This window comes from Canis lupus, chromosome 28, assembly GCF_011100685.1.
Source record: "Canis lupus familiaris isolate Mischka breed German Shepherd chromosome 28, alternate assembly UU_Cfam_GSD_1.0, whole genome shotgun sequence".
Classification (NCBI taxonomy): domain Eukaryota; kingdom Metazoa; phylum Chordata; class Mammalia; order Carnivora; family Canidae; genus Canis; species Canis lupus.
The window spans coordinates 10,126,799-10,139,673 of record NC_049249.1 but is presented as its reverse complement, the minus strand read 5'-3'; the positions used below and the strand labels follow the sequence as shown (position 1 = coordinate 10,139,673).

At 36.9% G+C, this 12,875-nt stretch overlaps 1 protein-coding gene across 1 annotated transcript in view; it reads left to right on the top strand.

Annotated features, from left to right (window-relative positions):
• TM9SF3 (transmembrane 9 superfamily member 3) overlaps window positions 1-12,875 on the top strand; it is a 67,840-nt gene that overhangs the window by 14,261 nt on the left and 40,704 nt on the right. The window contains exons 3-5 of the mRNA XM_038578389.1: window positions 6,440-6,562; window positions 9,910-10,070; window positions 11,111-11,188. Coding sequence (XP_038434317.1) covers window positions 6,440-6,562; window positions 9,910-10,070; window positions 11,111-11,188 — 362 coding nt within the window. The remainder of the gene's footprint in view (window positions 1-6,439; window positions 6,563-9,909; window positions 10,071-11,110; window positions 11,189-12,875) is intronic.

The window sequence follows — 12,875 nt, the reverse complement described above, 5'->3', positions numbered from 1 at the left end:
GCACAGTCCTAGAGTTTGAGCTTTTAACCACTATGTAATGTTTTCCTCCAGATACCTGTCTGGTGGTAAAGGCCTGATTGCTAAAGGTGGGGAAAGGGCTGGGGAAGTGGCAGGTCCTTTCATTTAGCCTAAAGATTTTTTGCTTAAGTTTATCTCCTCTCCCTGTTTTCAGCTCTCCCTGCTTCCCCTAATTCTGCAGCTTCTATGGTGGAGTTCTATAGGAGAAGGTGCCTCTGGTCTAGTGGAGGAGGGAATTGAGGTTATTTATCTAGCTTTGTGGAGGGTAGAGAAGAACTTGGACATCCAAGCCTTCCATAAACTTTTTTTTTTTTAAGATTTATTTATTTATTTATTCAGAGAGAGAGAGACAGAGACAGAGACACAGGCAGGGGGAGAAGTAGGCTCCATGCAGGGAGCCCGATGTGGGACTTGGTCTGGGGCCTCCAGGATCACACCCCGGGCTGTAGGCAGCGCTAAACCGCTGTGCCACCAGGACTGCCCGCATAAACGTATTTTTTTTACACAGTTCCCCGATGTGTTCAGCCCTAGATTTGTCCCCTACTTTTTGATGTGTGTGATGCCTTCCTGAGTGACTCAAGTATCTCTTATGTTCTGTGACATCAACCCCCTTCTGTTTTGGTTTCCTTTGCTTTGTTGGTCATTTGCCATCTTTTCTCCATTTTCAATTTTCTAAAAATATGTTGAAACCTTTTCTTACTGTCTTTTTGTCCTTGTGTACTACATCCTTTTTATTACTTTATTAGAGACATTTTAATGGAGTTTCAGGAGGGGAAAGACCACATACTTGTGGTTAATCTGCCTTGTTTAATTGGAAGTCTGGGAACTCTGTGCCATATTTTGTCCTCCTAGTTTCAACCAAAGTGTTTTAGCTGGATCAAATAATTTGAATCTGGTATTGAATCTTCAGTCTGGGTATTTTGAATTCTTGATGTTTGCAGTTCCTTAAACCTTGTGCTAACTACAAAGTTGAATAGCATGGCTTTTTAGAAATTCTTATCCAAGCCATTGATAACATTGTTCTACTTCCAGATTGATACCTTTTTTTTCCCCAAAAGGATGTATATGTATATATATATTTTTCTGATTTTGATGTGGTGATGTAGGATCAGTGTAAAAAATTTAGAAACTACAGAGAAATGTAAAGAAAATAAAAGTCACCTGGTTGTGATTACTACTAACATTTTCTTCCGTCCTTCTTTCTTTACATTCATCCACATAATTTAGAGTTTTTAAAAATTGGGTTCATGTTATTAGATATGTGATTTCAAAAAATTTATGTAACATATAGTGTTTAGTACTTATTCTTATAATAAGTTATAAATTAGTTTTTACTCTTTTTCTTTTTCTTTTTTCTTTTTTTTTTTTTAAGATTTTATTTATTTATTCATAAGCACAGAGAGAGAGGCAGAGACACAGGCAGAGGGAGAAGCAGGCTCCATGCAGGGAGCCTGATGTGGGACTCGATCCCGGGTCTCCAGGATCATACCCCAGGCTGCAGGCAGCACCAAACCGCTGCGCCACTGGGGCTGCCCAGTTTTTACTCTTTTTAAAACATCTTATGAGCCTGTCTTCATATTGTTAATTTAAAAAAAAATTGTTTATAACATTAAAAAAATGTGTTTATATAATATTGTAGAACCTGAATATTGTAATTTTCCCCATTTCCTAATTATAAGATATTCTGATTATTTTCCTTCCTTCCTTTTTTCCTCCCTTCCTTCCTTGCTTTTTTTTCCTATTGGAAATAACATGTTTGGCTATCCTAGCACATACGTATTTTAATGTGTCTGAGTCTTTTATTAGTATAAATTCTTGGAAATGGAATTATTGAATCAAAGGATGTAAACCTTTTTAAGGCAGTTTTTGATACATGTTGCCTAGATACATGTTTCTAGTCATCTAAAAAAAAATGTACAGCTTAAATTGCAGATAGGTTGGTTTATATTGCTTGATTAAAATCACTATATCAGATTTTCCAGTCCATTTTTTTTTTTCATTCAGCAGTTTTTGAGTGTTTACTGCTTTCCAGCACCATGGTAGGCTCTGGATGTACAAAGTTGAACCAGAAGCTCTGGCTTCAGGGATCCATGGGTTCTCTGAAATTATACACTTAGTTTTGTGTGAATGTGCTTTTTTTGAGGGGCAAAGGAGATATTACTTTCTTTGGATTCTTAAAGGGATGTATAGCCCAAGGCAACTTAATACTGTCTGTGAATATATTGACCCTTTTAATCCTTAAGACAACTCTTGGAAGGAGATAGCATAGATATTATCTCTGTTTTAAAGCTGAGGGATCTGAGGCTCATAGAGGTTAAATGACTTGCTTTTATTCACATAGCTAATAAATAGTAGAACCCAAACTAAAACTCAGGTTTCTGCCTATTTCTTTATAAATTTTTGTATAGTGACTTTATGAAAAACTGCCAACTAATTTGAAGTGAAGTAGAGCATTTGTGATTTCCAGCTTGGTAATGCTATCAAAAGAGAAGGCTAAAAACACTAGGCATGGTATGTTCTTAGAGAACTCAAATTATTACCACTATAATTTCACTTGTTTTTTTTTCATTGTTTTCACTATCCAGTTGTTAGTCTGGAGTATTGTTGTGGATTGGTGACTTATTGGTGGTAGTTTCCAGGATCTACTCTTGCTTTCTGGTTGAAAATCAGTATTACAGTTGTTGTTATATACCTTTGGTTTTGTTTTTTCCCCCCAGGTAATGTATTTACATTGGTGAAATCTTAATTGTATCCTCTTTAGAATTCATAGGTGTGTATTTCATCTGAGAAAGATACACCCTTTTATAATTTTAAAGCAGTGATTTACGGTGTTTTTTTCAGATCATTTTCCAGTTCTATAGAATGCTGAATAATGAATTGGTATATTCAGGCACATTACATTAGTTATCTTTAGAGCGGCTCACTCCTGAGAGAAGTGCTATTTTAGTTGAACAACCATACTCTTCAATTATTTGTGATGTTTGTATTTGCCCACATGCCTGCAAGAGGAATTTCATTAAAATATGATCAACCAAGGTCCTTTTTACAGCCTGCCATAAAGATAGGTTTTCCCTTTGACCATGTTTCTTTTTTTTTTTTTTTTTGTTGAAGATTTTATTTATTTATTCATGAGAGACACAGAGACAGAGAGAGGGAGAGAGAGAGAGAGAGGCAGAGAGAGACACAGGCAGAGGGAGGAGCAGGCTCCACGCAGGGAGCCCGACCTGGGACTCGATCCCGGGTCCCCAGGATCAGGCCCTGGGCTGAAGGCAGCGCTAAACCTCTGAGCCACCCGGGCTGCCCTGACCATGTTTCTTTACTAGATTTTACATCAGTGAAAGATATTCTTCAAGACCTCCTTGTGAATCATTCTGAGATAACTCTGCTGAAGAATTTCATTTGTTTATATTGGCATTTTCTCATACACACACGTGCATACATGCATGCATGTCCCCTAATCATACACAGATGCTTGTATATGTGCATACTATCATATACTTTGTGTTTTCATTTGCCAAATAAATGGGAAATCGTGCTCTTAAAATTTGCTAAATATTTTATTTGTTTAGTGCCTGTTCTGTGCAGGGTACCGAAATAGGCATAACGGGGGGTAAAAAGGATGTAATCTATATAGACATAGGTCTCAAGGTCTGATGATCTTTTTGAGGAGCTAAGATACTGGTATGAGGTTATGAGGTTTAAGTGGTATAGACCTAGGTACCATAGGGAGGTATGTAGAGAAAGCCATAGACTTTCAGAGAAAGGGAGAAGCTGTGGGATTTGAGAGGTGTTGAGGGGTGCAGAATCAAGGATTACTCTGTGGAGGAGAGGGTAGTGGAATGGGAAATGTTTTAGGATGGACATTTGTGGTGGACTTTCCAGCATAGGCAGAAAAAGCTCAGAGGCTGAGATGTGTGGGAACTGCAGGTAATTGAATTTGACTCGAGTAAAGGGAGAGAGGATGATAGATGGGCAAGAGAGCTGAACTACAGTACATACTGTGAGGAATCTTAAAAGCTTTATGCAGGTCAATGCCATATTGTATATCTCAGAATTTCATACATGTAACTACCACACTGTTAATGGTGATTGTCAGTGAATGTCTGATTTTAACGGCAAGAAGTTTGGTGGCTTTGCAGTGTTTTGCTATGAGGTTTCCCATAGCCCTTTGTTGCTACTACCCAAGCCTGGATGTTTCTGTGCTTCTTTTTATCCCATGGTTGCTGTAGTTGCCAGCTGCCCTTTGTGCATTATCACACTCCATGGAAATCCCATATGGGGATCTCTTGCTACGAGATCTAGCTTCTGTTGGAGGAACCCTTTATAGCCACTACATGGCCTCACTGTCCCTCCCTTCTCTGCTTAGCCTCAGTTTTTGCCATTTTGAAAATCCTAAATTCCTCACTCCCCAAAAGGGCCTTGATAGAAAGGAAATCTCTATGGGACCCATTGTTGTTGGAGACAAGAAAGCAGTTTTCTTCTATTTTGAGAGTATTTCTCTATCCCTCCTTTATGGGACTTCCATGTTTTCCTGCCATCTTGAGTGTTGTGGTTTTGGGGTACCCACTCTGAGCTGACTTACAATAAGGGGAAGCTCTTCTCTTTTGTTGAGGATGGGGGCGACATGTTGCTAGTGTCTAGAGTTCTAACTCAGATTGCTATTTCTCCTGGAAACCATAACATTGTAGCTGGCCAATAATTATGGTTCAGCTGCTATTTATGTTTGAGAAGTTTTAATTAACATTTAAGAAATTTAATATTGTTTCTTGGGGGAATTGTATTTCAAATTCTAAAAAACCAATAATACAGTACAGGAGAACTTAAACTTTTTTTGTGCTTTTTTTGTTGTTATAAAGATATCTCTTTATTTTTATTTATTTTTATTTTATTTTATTTTTTTAAAGATTTTATTTATTCATTCATGGGAGACAGAGAGAGAGAGAGAGAGGCAGAGACACAGGCAGAGGGAGAAGCAGGCTTCATGCAGGGAGCCCGATGTGGGACTCGATCCTGGGTCTGCAGGATCAGGCCCTGGGCCAAAGGCGGCGCTAAACCGCTGAGCCACCGGGGCTGCCCTAAAGATATCTCTTTTATTCTAATTGCCTAAGTAATATTCAAAAACAATTTAATAATTTCAGTGGACATCTAGAGTGTTTGTATGTTTTTTGGGTTTTGTTTTATTTGGAAACCAATGACCATAAGCACTTTTTTCCCCCAGTTTTGTTGAGAAATAATGACATATCACTGTATAAGCTTAAGGCATACAGCAGCATGATGGTTTGATTTCACATATTGCGAAAATTTGTGATTACCACAAATAGGTAGAAAGAAAAGAAGGTGGATGCCTGGGTGGCTCACATGGTTAAACATCTGCCTTCAGCTCAGGTCATGATCCCAGGGTCCTAGGATCTGGCTCCACAATGGGCTCTGCTCAGTGGGGAGCCTCCTCCCTCTCCTTCTCCTCCTCCTTCCCATCCCCCACCCCTTACCTCTCCTCCTCCCCTCTCCCTGCTGCTCTGCCTGCTGGTAATCTCTGTCTCTCTCATTCTCTGTCAAATAAATAAAACCAAAAAAAAAAAAAAAAAAAGAGAGAAGAAAGAAGGAAGACAAGAAGTTCTTCCTTGTGATGAGAATTCTTAGGATTTACTCTTAAAGACCTTCCTATATATCATGTAGTAGTGTTAGCTATAGTCATCATGTTATACATTGCATCCCTAGTACTTATTTATAAGCTCAATTTGAAAGCACATTTTTGAAAGGTTTATAGGTCAGAGACCGTCTGAACAATATTGTGGTAGCAGTATTTTTGAAAGCAGTCAAGAGTAGAAATGACTCATCTCTAGGGGGCCTTTGGGTAATTTATGAACAGTGACACCTGCTAGATAGAGGTTTGTATTTTAATCTTCCTAATTATGAATAGTCACTGGGATTCCTCAGAGAATCTCTGGCCTCTAGTGACTTATATTTCCAAGAATGTTAAAATGAATGTTTATCTCAGAGGTCTTTTAGCTAGAAGTTGCTCTCTTGAGGATCATATTTTTAAGTTTTGTATATGTTCAATGAAAACTTTCTAACGTGTTTTAAGCTTTTTTAATTTTTGTTTTTTAAACCAAATTATTCATTTAAAGATTATTTTGTAAATGTTCTTATATAATTTTCTTTACAAAAAGGATAATTTCTTCGTGTAATGTGATAATCATTGAAAATGAAGATAGTTAAATTCTTTTATTTTGAATAAAATCTTAAAACATACATAAAAAAGGAAAGAATTATATACTGAACTCTCATATATTTATCACCCAGATTCAACTATTATGAATACAGACTTTAACTTCAGGAAATGTTGGCTTTTTCTTTTATTATTTTTCCTATAACTATTTTATAAACCAGTGTGCTAATTTGCAATTTTTATCTTATGCAGAGGATGTGATGCCAGCCACTTACTGTGAAATTGACTTAGATAAAGAGAAGAGAGATGCATTTGTGTATGCTATCAAAAATCACTACTGGTACCAGATGTACATAGATGACTTACCAATATGGGGTAGGTATTGTATGTTATATTTAAAGTTTGGGAATATTTGCATAATAAGCATGACTTATGTAATGACTCTTAAGGTGATTGATTGTACACTGAATCAGTTAATATGTTCATTCTGTTCCACAGAATGATTTTAATACCAATTTTATGGTCCCCTGTTACTTGAAGCAGTTTTAACATTGCAAACCTTATTTGAAACTCCCTAAAATATAACTTTTATATAGTATAACTTCAGATTCAAAGAATTAAAAGGTATTTTGAATAATTTGGAATATCCTCCCTGTCCCCATTTTTCTCATATCTTATTTTGGGTTATTCTATCAAATACAATCAAAGGAACTAAATAGGATTTTGGCGTTTTATTTTGGCTTTCTTTCATACTTTCTTTCATGATAGTATGGTTTTTAGATAACACAGCCTCTTGAATTACTTGTTTCACTTGTTCCTATGTTATTTTCCAAAACAGCATATGTTTAAAAAAATTTTTTTAAAGATTTTTATTTTTAAATAATTTCTACATCCAGCAAGGGGTCAGACTTAACAACCCCAGCATCTACAGTCATGTGCTCTACTGACTGAGTCATTCAGGCATCCCTAAAAATTTTTAATGTTTTAGCTCTTATCTCTATTAATGGAGAAGAGCTATGGCATAGCCAATACAAACCTATGCAGAATCCAAATTTGGGGCACCTGGGTGGTTCAGTGGTTGAGTATCCGCCTTTGGCCCAGGGCATGATCCTGGAGTTCCAGGATCAAGTCCCACATCAGGCTTCCTGCATGGAGCCTGCTTCTCCCTCTGTTTATGTCTCTGCCTCTCTCTGTGCCTCTCATGAATAAATAAATAAAATCTTTATTTAAAAACTTTTTTTAATATAAACAGAATCTTAAAAAAAATCCAAACTTTGTGTGGACTTGATTAAATTATTTTAGTTGTTTTTTTTAAAGGATATATTTACATGTAGCTTGCAGGAGAACAATATTACATAAAGGAATTCATGTTGAAGTGAGTTAGTGTATAGCACATCAGTATAAAATAAGTGAATATTCTAAAGAGGGGGAAGAAACCTGAGTAGTTGTGTACTTATTGCAACTGGCAGGGCATTTGGGACCACAGCTGCTCTTTGTCCTTTTGCATCTCATATGGGTAACAGCTTGCAAGGCACAGAGCTCTGCCAGATGTGTACTAATGACTGGGTAGGGAGAGTCCCATAGCTGGTTTGGCTGCATGAAGATGGTGAACTTGTTAAGAATCTGATTAAATTATTTTAAATGCAAAGCACAGCCAACTATCATTGCCAGCATGTTTGATCATATTATTCTCTTAGTTTTTTTTTTTCCCCTCCCTTTGGACACCTGTTCTTATATATAATGAATATTCTAATTCTTAAAATTGTTAGCAGACTACTATATTCGTGAGCAGCAAACTGAAATACTGAACATATCAGACCAGAGTTTAATGTAGTACTAAGATGAAATTTTTAAGAAAGTCAATCTCAAGATATAATTGTATGCATCACTGCTACTCTGTTGCATGTTAATTAGGTGTAAATAGTAGGCATTTCATATAAATGACTATAATTAGTATTACATTAACACAGACATTTTTGTCATCAGCTCTGAGGGTAACAAGAAGATGTGCTGAATATTCACTCAAGATTTCTGAGCCTGTAGTTCAGGAGAACCCATTAGTTAAGGTTTCTTCTTCTTTTGGTGAGAAAGCAGGTTTCTCTCATGTTCTTTTCCATTGCTTTTGGGTTTCTTGTCTGGAACCTTATTAGTCTTTTTTCAGTCATTTCTGTGGGTCAACATGGCAACTGTGCTTTCCTGCCCTAAAATAAATCTTTTATAGCCGTAGGATTCTAGGGTCTACCATGTTTAGGACAGTACATTTGGATGTCCAAGAATGTCTGAACTATGGGAATTCTCGTCAGAAAAAAATTCTTATTTGACCTTTTTTGAGGTAAATGTTTCCGTATCTTTTAAAAGCCCATTAGAAAATAGCTTCTTATTTGGTGTAATTGTGTCTTTACCCCCAGAATTTTCATTATAGATAGGTAAATAAACCGTGATGAAATTAATTATCAGAAGAATTTCATTATCTCTCTGCAATCCCAAACACAATGAAACTGTATTCCTTGAATTTGTATCAGTTTGAGAGAACTTTGGTTAATAAGCAAATAATCCTTAATAAGAAATGATTTTTTTTTCCCTCCAATACTTTAATGAGATGCATTGACCATAGAGGGAAGGCCCTAAAAAGTCACTTTTAGTATAAAGGCTCTTGGGAAGTATATAGGTTTGGGTAGGGAGCATCAGATAAGTAGCTGTCAGTATGAGGGCATAAGAGTAGATCCTCAGGTACCACCTGTTGTCCTGACACTGTTTGGGTCTTCTTTCAGTGCCTCAAATTGGGAACAAAATGATCATCTTAGGGTACCTGGGTGGCTCAGTTGATTAAGTGTCTGCCTGTGCTCAGGTTATGATCCCAGGATCCCACCTAAGCCCTGTATTAGACTCCCTGCTCCTCCCTCTCACCAACTCCTCCATGCTCACTCGCTCTCATATGAATAATTAAAAATCTTAAGAAAAAGCCCAAAACAAAATGATCATTTTAAACTAGTGCCTCATTAACATTTATTTTCAATATTCCTTTCGTTTTGATGTTTTCCCAAGGATAGGTCCAGTACTTGAATCATAAGGAGCAGGCATTTTAAGTTCTGGTACCGGTACACATATGTGCAGCTTGCTTAGGAATGTGTAGATCTTAGGTTATTAGAGAAAGTATTGGACTGGGCCTCTGGAGACCTTGGGTTTTGATTTTAGTTTGACCAGTACTAACTGAATGACTGTGCCAGATGGTGACCGTACTTCCCTGAAATTTTCAGGTATTAGGAAAAATACACACATAAGGTGATAATTATTACAATGAAGGTGAAACTCATGAGAAAACATGAACTTTGAGGATCGAATTAGCGATAGATTATGCTGAGCTGTTCATGGTGTGAGCATGGTTTATGTTTGCCAAGTAGTTAAAGAGTCCAGCCTATACTTTTGCTCTTTTCTAACCATGAATAATAATAATAATATTGCTTGTTTATAAATTTATTTATTTATTTTTATTTTTTTGTATATTTTTTTATTGGAGTTAGATTTGCCAACATATAGTGTAACGCCCAGTGCTCATCCCGTCAAGTGCCCCCCCTCAGTGCCCATCACCCATTCACCCCCTCTCCCCACCCACCTCCCCTTCCACTATCCTTTGTATAAAAACTTTTTAATGGGCTTTTAGCTTCTACCATATTTTGAACATGAAGTGATATTACCTTGTATAAAGTGTTACTTGTTTTTAGGTATTGTCGGTGAAGCCGATGAAAATGGAGAAGATTACTATCTTTGGACCTACAAAAAACTCGAAATAGGTTTTAATGGAAATCGAATTGTTGATGTTAATCTAACTAGTGAAGGAAAGGTGAAACTCGTTCCCAATACTAAAATCCAGATGTCATATTCAGTAAGTATTTAAAATAATTGTATATAGGAAGAAGTATTTGTGACCTAATAGCAAAAATTAAGTTTTGTTTTGTTTTTTTTTTTATTAAATGAAAATAGGGTGCAACAGAATATTATTAAAACTGTATTTCCTTAATGTAAGTAAACCTCCTAAAGGCAGGGAGATTTGCTTCAGGTCTGTATTAGATACAGTTATGCATTTGCAAGACTTACCATTGGCTACAGCAAAGTTTACCATTATAACTGAGCAATTAGAGCTAAGCCAACCATGTATTTTCATGGTTTCATTTTTAGATTGCAGTATACCTTGTTGCTTCTCTTTCCTTTTTACTGTTGCAGATAGAGATGATGCTGTATTGAAAATTGCTGGATGGATATAGTTTATTATTACCATGTTTTGCTTTTTATCAGTTGGAATAAGATACTCCTGCAGAGTTAAGAGCTTGTCAGAGCTCTTTGAAACTGGCAAGTTAATTCTGTTCCATTAGGATTAAAAACAGTGGAAAGAAGAAAAATCTGTAGGTAGCCTCTCTCTTTGTCAGTTTTTTCCCTGATAAACAGAATGAGTCCATTGCTAGTAGCCAGTTTTTGAAAGTTTTTTTTTAAGCTTATGCATATATATCTAGTGCAAATGATATTTACGTAACTGAACTTATAATGAAGTTTGATTATTGTAATAAAACTAATATAATCTAAAGTCAAAGATGGACGGGTTCTTACTCTAATTCGCCTAGGGTAATTCAGTTCTTTCCACAGTTATCAGGTAAGAGTATATAAGTCAGGAATAGTTAATAGTCCTTGAAAACTGAAATGATTCCTCTAAGTAAAGTTGAAAGTTTTGTTAATATACAGAGAGGAAAATTGGTTACATTTTTATCATAGGTGTTTCAGCTTCTCAAATTGGCAATAACTTACCACCATTTCTCTAGTTTCTCATTTAAGTGTGTAAATCTTTCCTAATTTCGCTCAGAGTTTTGTTATCAGCTTATTAATTAGTTTACTGGCCTTTATTTTTAAGTGAAAAAAAAATTTTTTTTTTAGGTGAAATGGAAAAAATCAGATGTGAAATTTGAAGATCGATTTGACAAATATCTTGATCCATCCTTTTTTCAACACAGGGTAGGTAAATTGTGTATTTGAAGACATTCATTATCTGCTCAGTCAGTTAAAAAACAGCATCTGCCATATGCAGGGCACTGTGTGAAGGCTGGGCAGTTAAAAAATTGGGCTAGTGGTGATTTCACATATCAGCTTAGAGTCCTAGGGTCATAGAAAGTTTTAGAGGAGCAGTCAAAAGCCCCCTTCGTCATGCCAGTGCTTTAAACTGATTTTGAGTGACACGAGGAAAGATATAACAAACCAAAAGGCAGAATATCATTTTTATTATTAATGAGGCTAATATTGAAAAATGTGATGTATCTGTGGACAGGTGGGCTTCTTAATATTGAAACTCAGAATTAGACCGACTTCTTGCACTCAGTGCTGGAGTATTTCAAGCTTCTGTGTATGAGCACTTGCCCTTGAGAAACTTAACGTGTGGAGAAACAGAGCAGAATGTGTACATCCTTTAGCTAGGAAGGGATGAGAATGGAGTGAGATCAGAAACTTACTGGTGGAACATCAAGACTGGGAAGAAATGTCACCACTCCCCACCAGCAGATACAAGATAGAGCTCAGCAGATACAAGATAGAGCATTGTTGCTGATTTTGTACAGGTGATAGCTTTGTTTTTTTATGGGAAAAAATAGGTTTTATTTTAATGTTTCCCTCCTTCAAGGATGGAGTTGAAAGGACAACAGGGCATAAAGGATGTATATATTCATCTGACTTTCTTCCTGGTCTCTTCTGTCTTTTGATCTTATCTTTTAGACTGGAATTCTGAAGTTTATTGGTAAATCTAAGTTTTTGTGGTCTAAAATTTGTATCATTGCTGCCAGACTTCACCAGAACCTGTCACTACTTTTGATCTTCTCTGGGTCATATTACTACTGGAGCCAAAATTTCCTCCCCAGCCTCTACTTTCCCTACACCCAGTGTGTTCTTTTTAGATGTAGTGTTCACGCAGTCTTGTACATGGTTGAGGGATAGGCACAAATAACTTAGAGAATATTTGAAAATACGAGGGCTCTCAGCTGACACTTCCTAGTGGAAAACCTGAGCCTGCCTTGTTTCTCGTGCCATTGGGTATTGATAACTTGGGGAAAGGCTGCTATTTGGCATTTCACTAGTAGAGCAATGTACCATATTTCTCCTTTCAGCCGTTACTAGTTGAGCACCTGGTAGGTGTCAAGCAAAAGTCAAAGATCTGTGCCCTGTTGGAGCTTACCCTTCTGGTAAGGGGAGACATGTAATAGACATAGTAAGTTAAGGGTATGGTGTGTTCAAAGATATGTCCAAGAAGAAAAAGCAGTGGAGCAAGAGTGCCACAGGCGAGGCTAGTTGCAGTTTGAATATGGTGCTCAGGATAAGTCTCTGAGATGGACTTTGGGTAAAAACTTGAAGGAATTGATGGAAATAAGGAATATGGATATATGGGGGATGAGGAAGAGTATTCCAGTCAGGGGCAACACTTTTGAAAAGCCTGTTTGGTGGGAATGTGTTCAGTGTGCTTGAGGAATAGCCAGGAGGCCAGGTGGCTGGTACAGAATAAGGGGAGGAGTAGTAGATGAAGTCAGAAAGTAGCAGGAGCCAGATCACCCATGGCTGCTGTGGAGACTTTGAATTGCAAAGAAGGGGTATGGTAGTGTTTTCATGGGGTAATGACAAATCTGACTTCTGTTTTAAAAGGATCATTCAAGTTATTCTG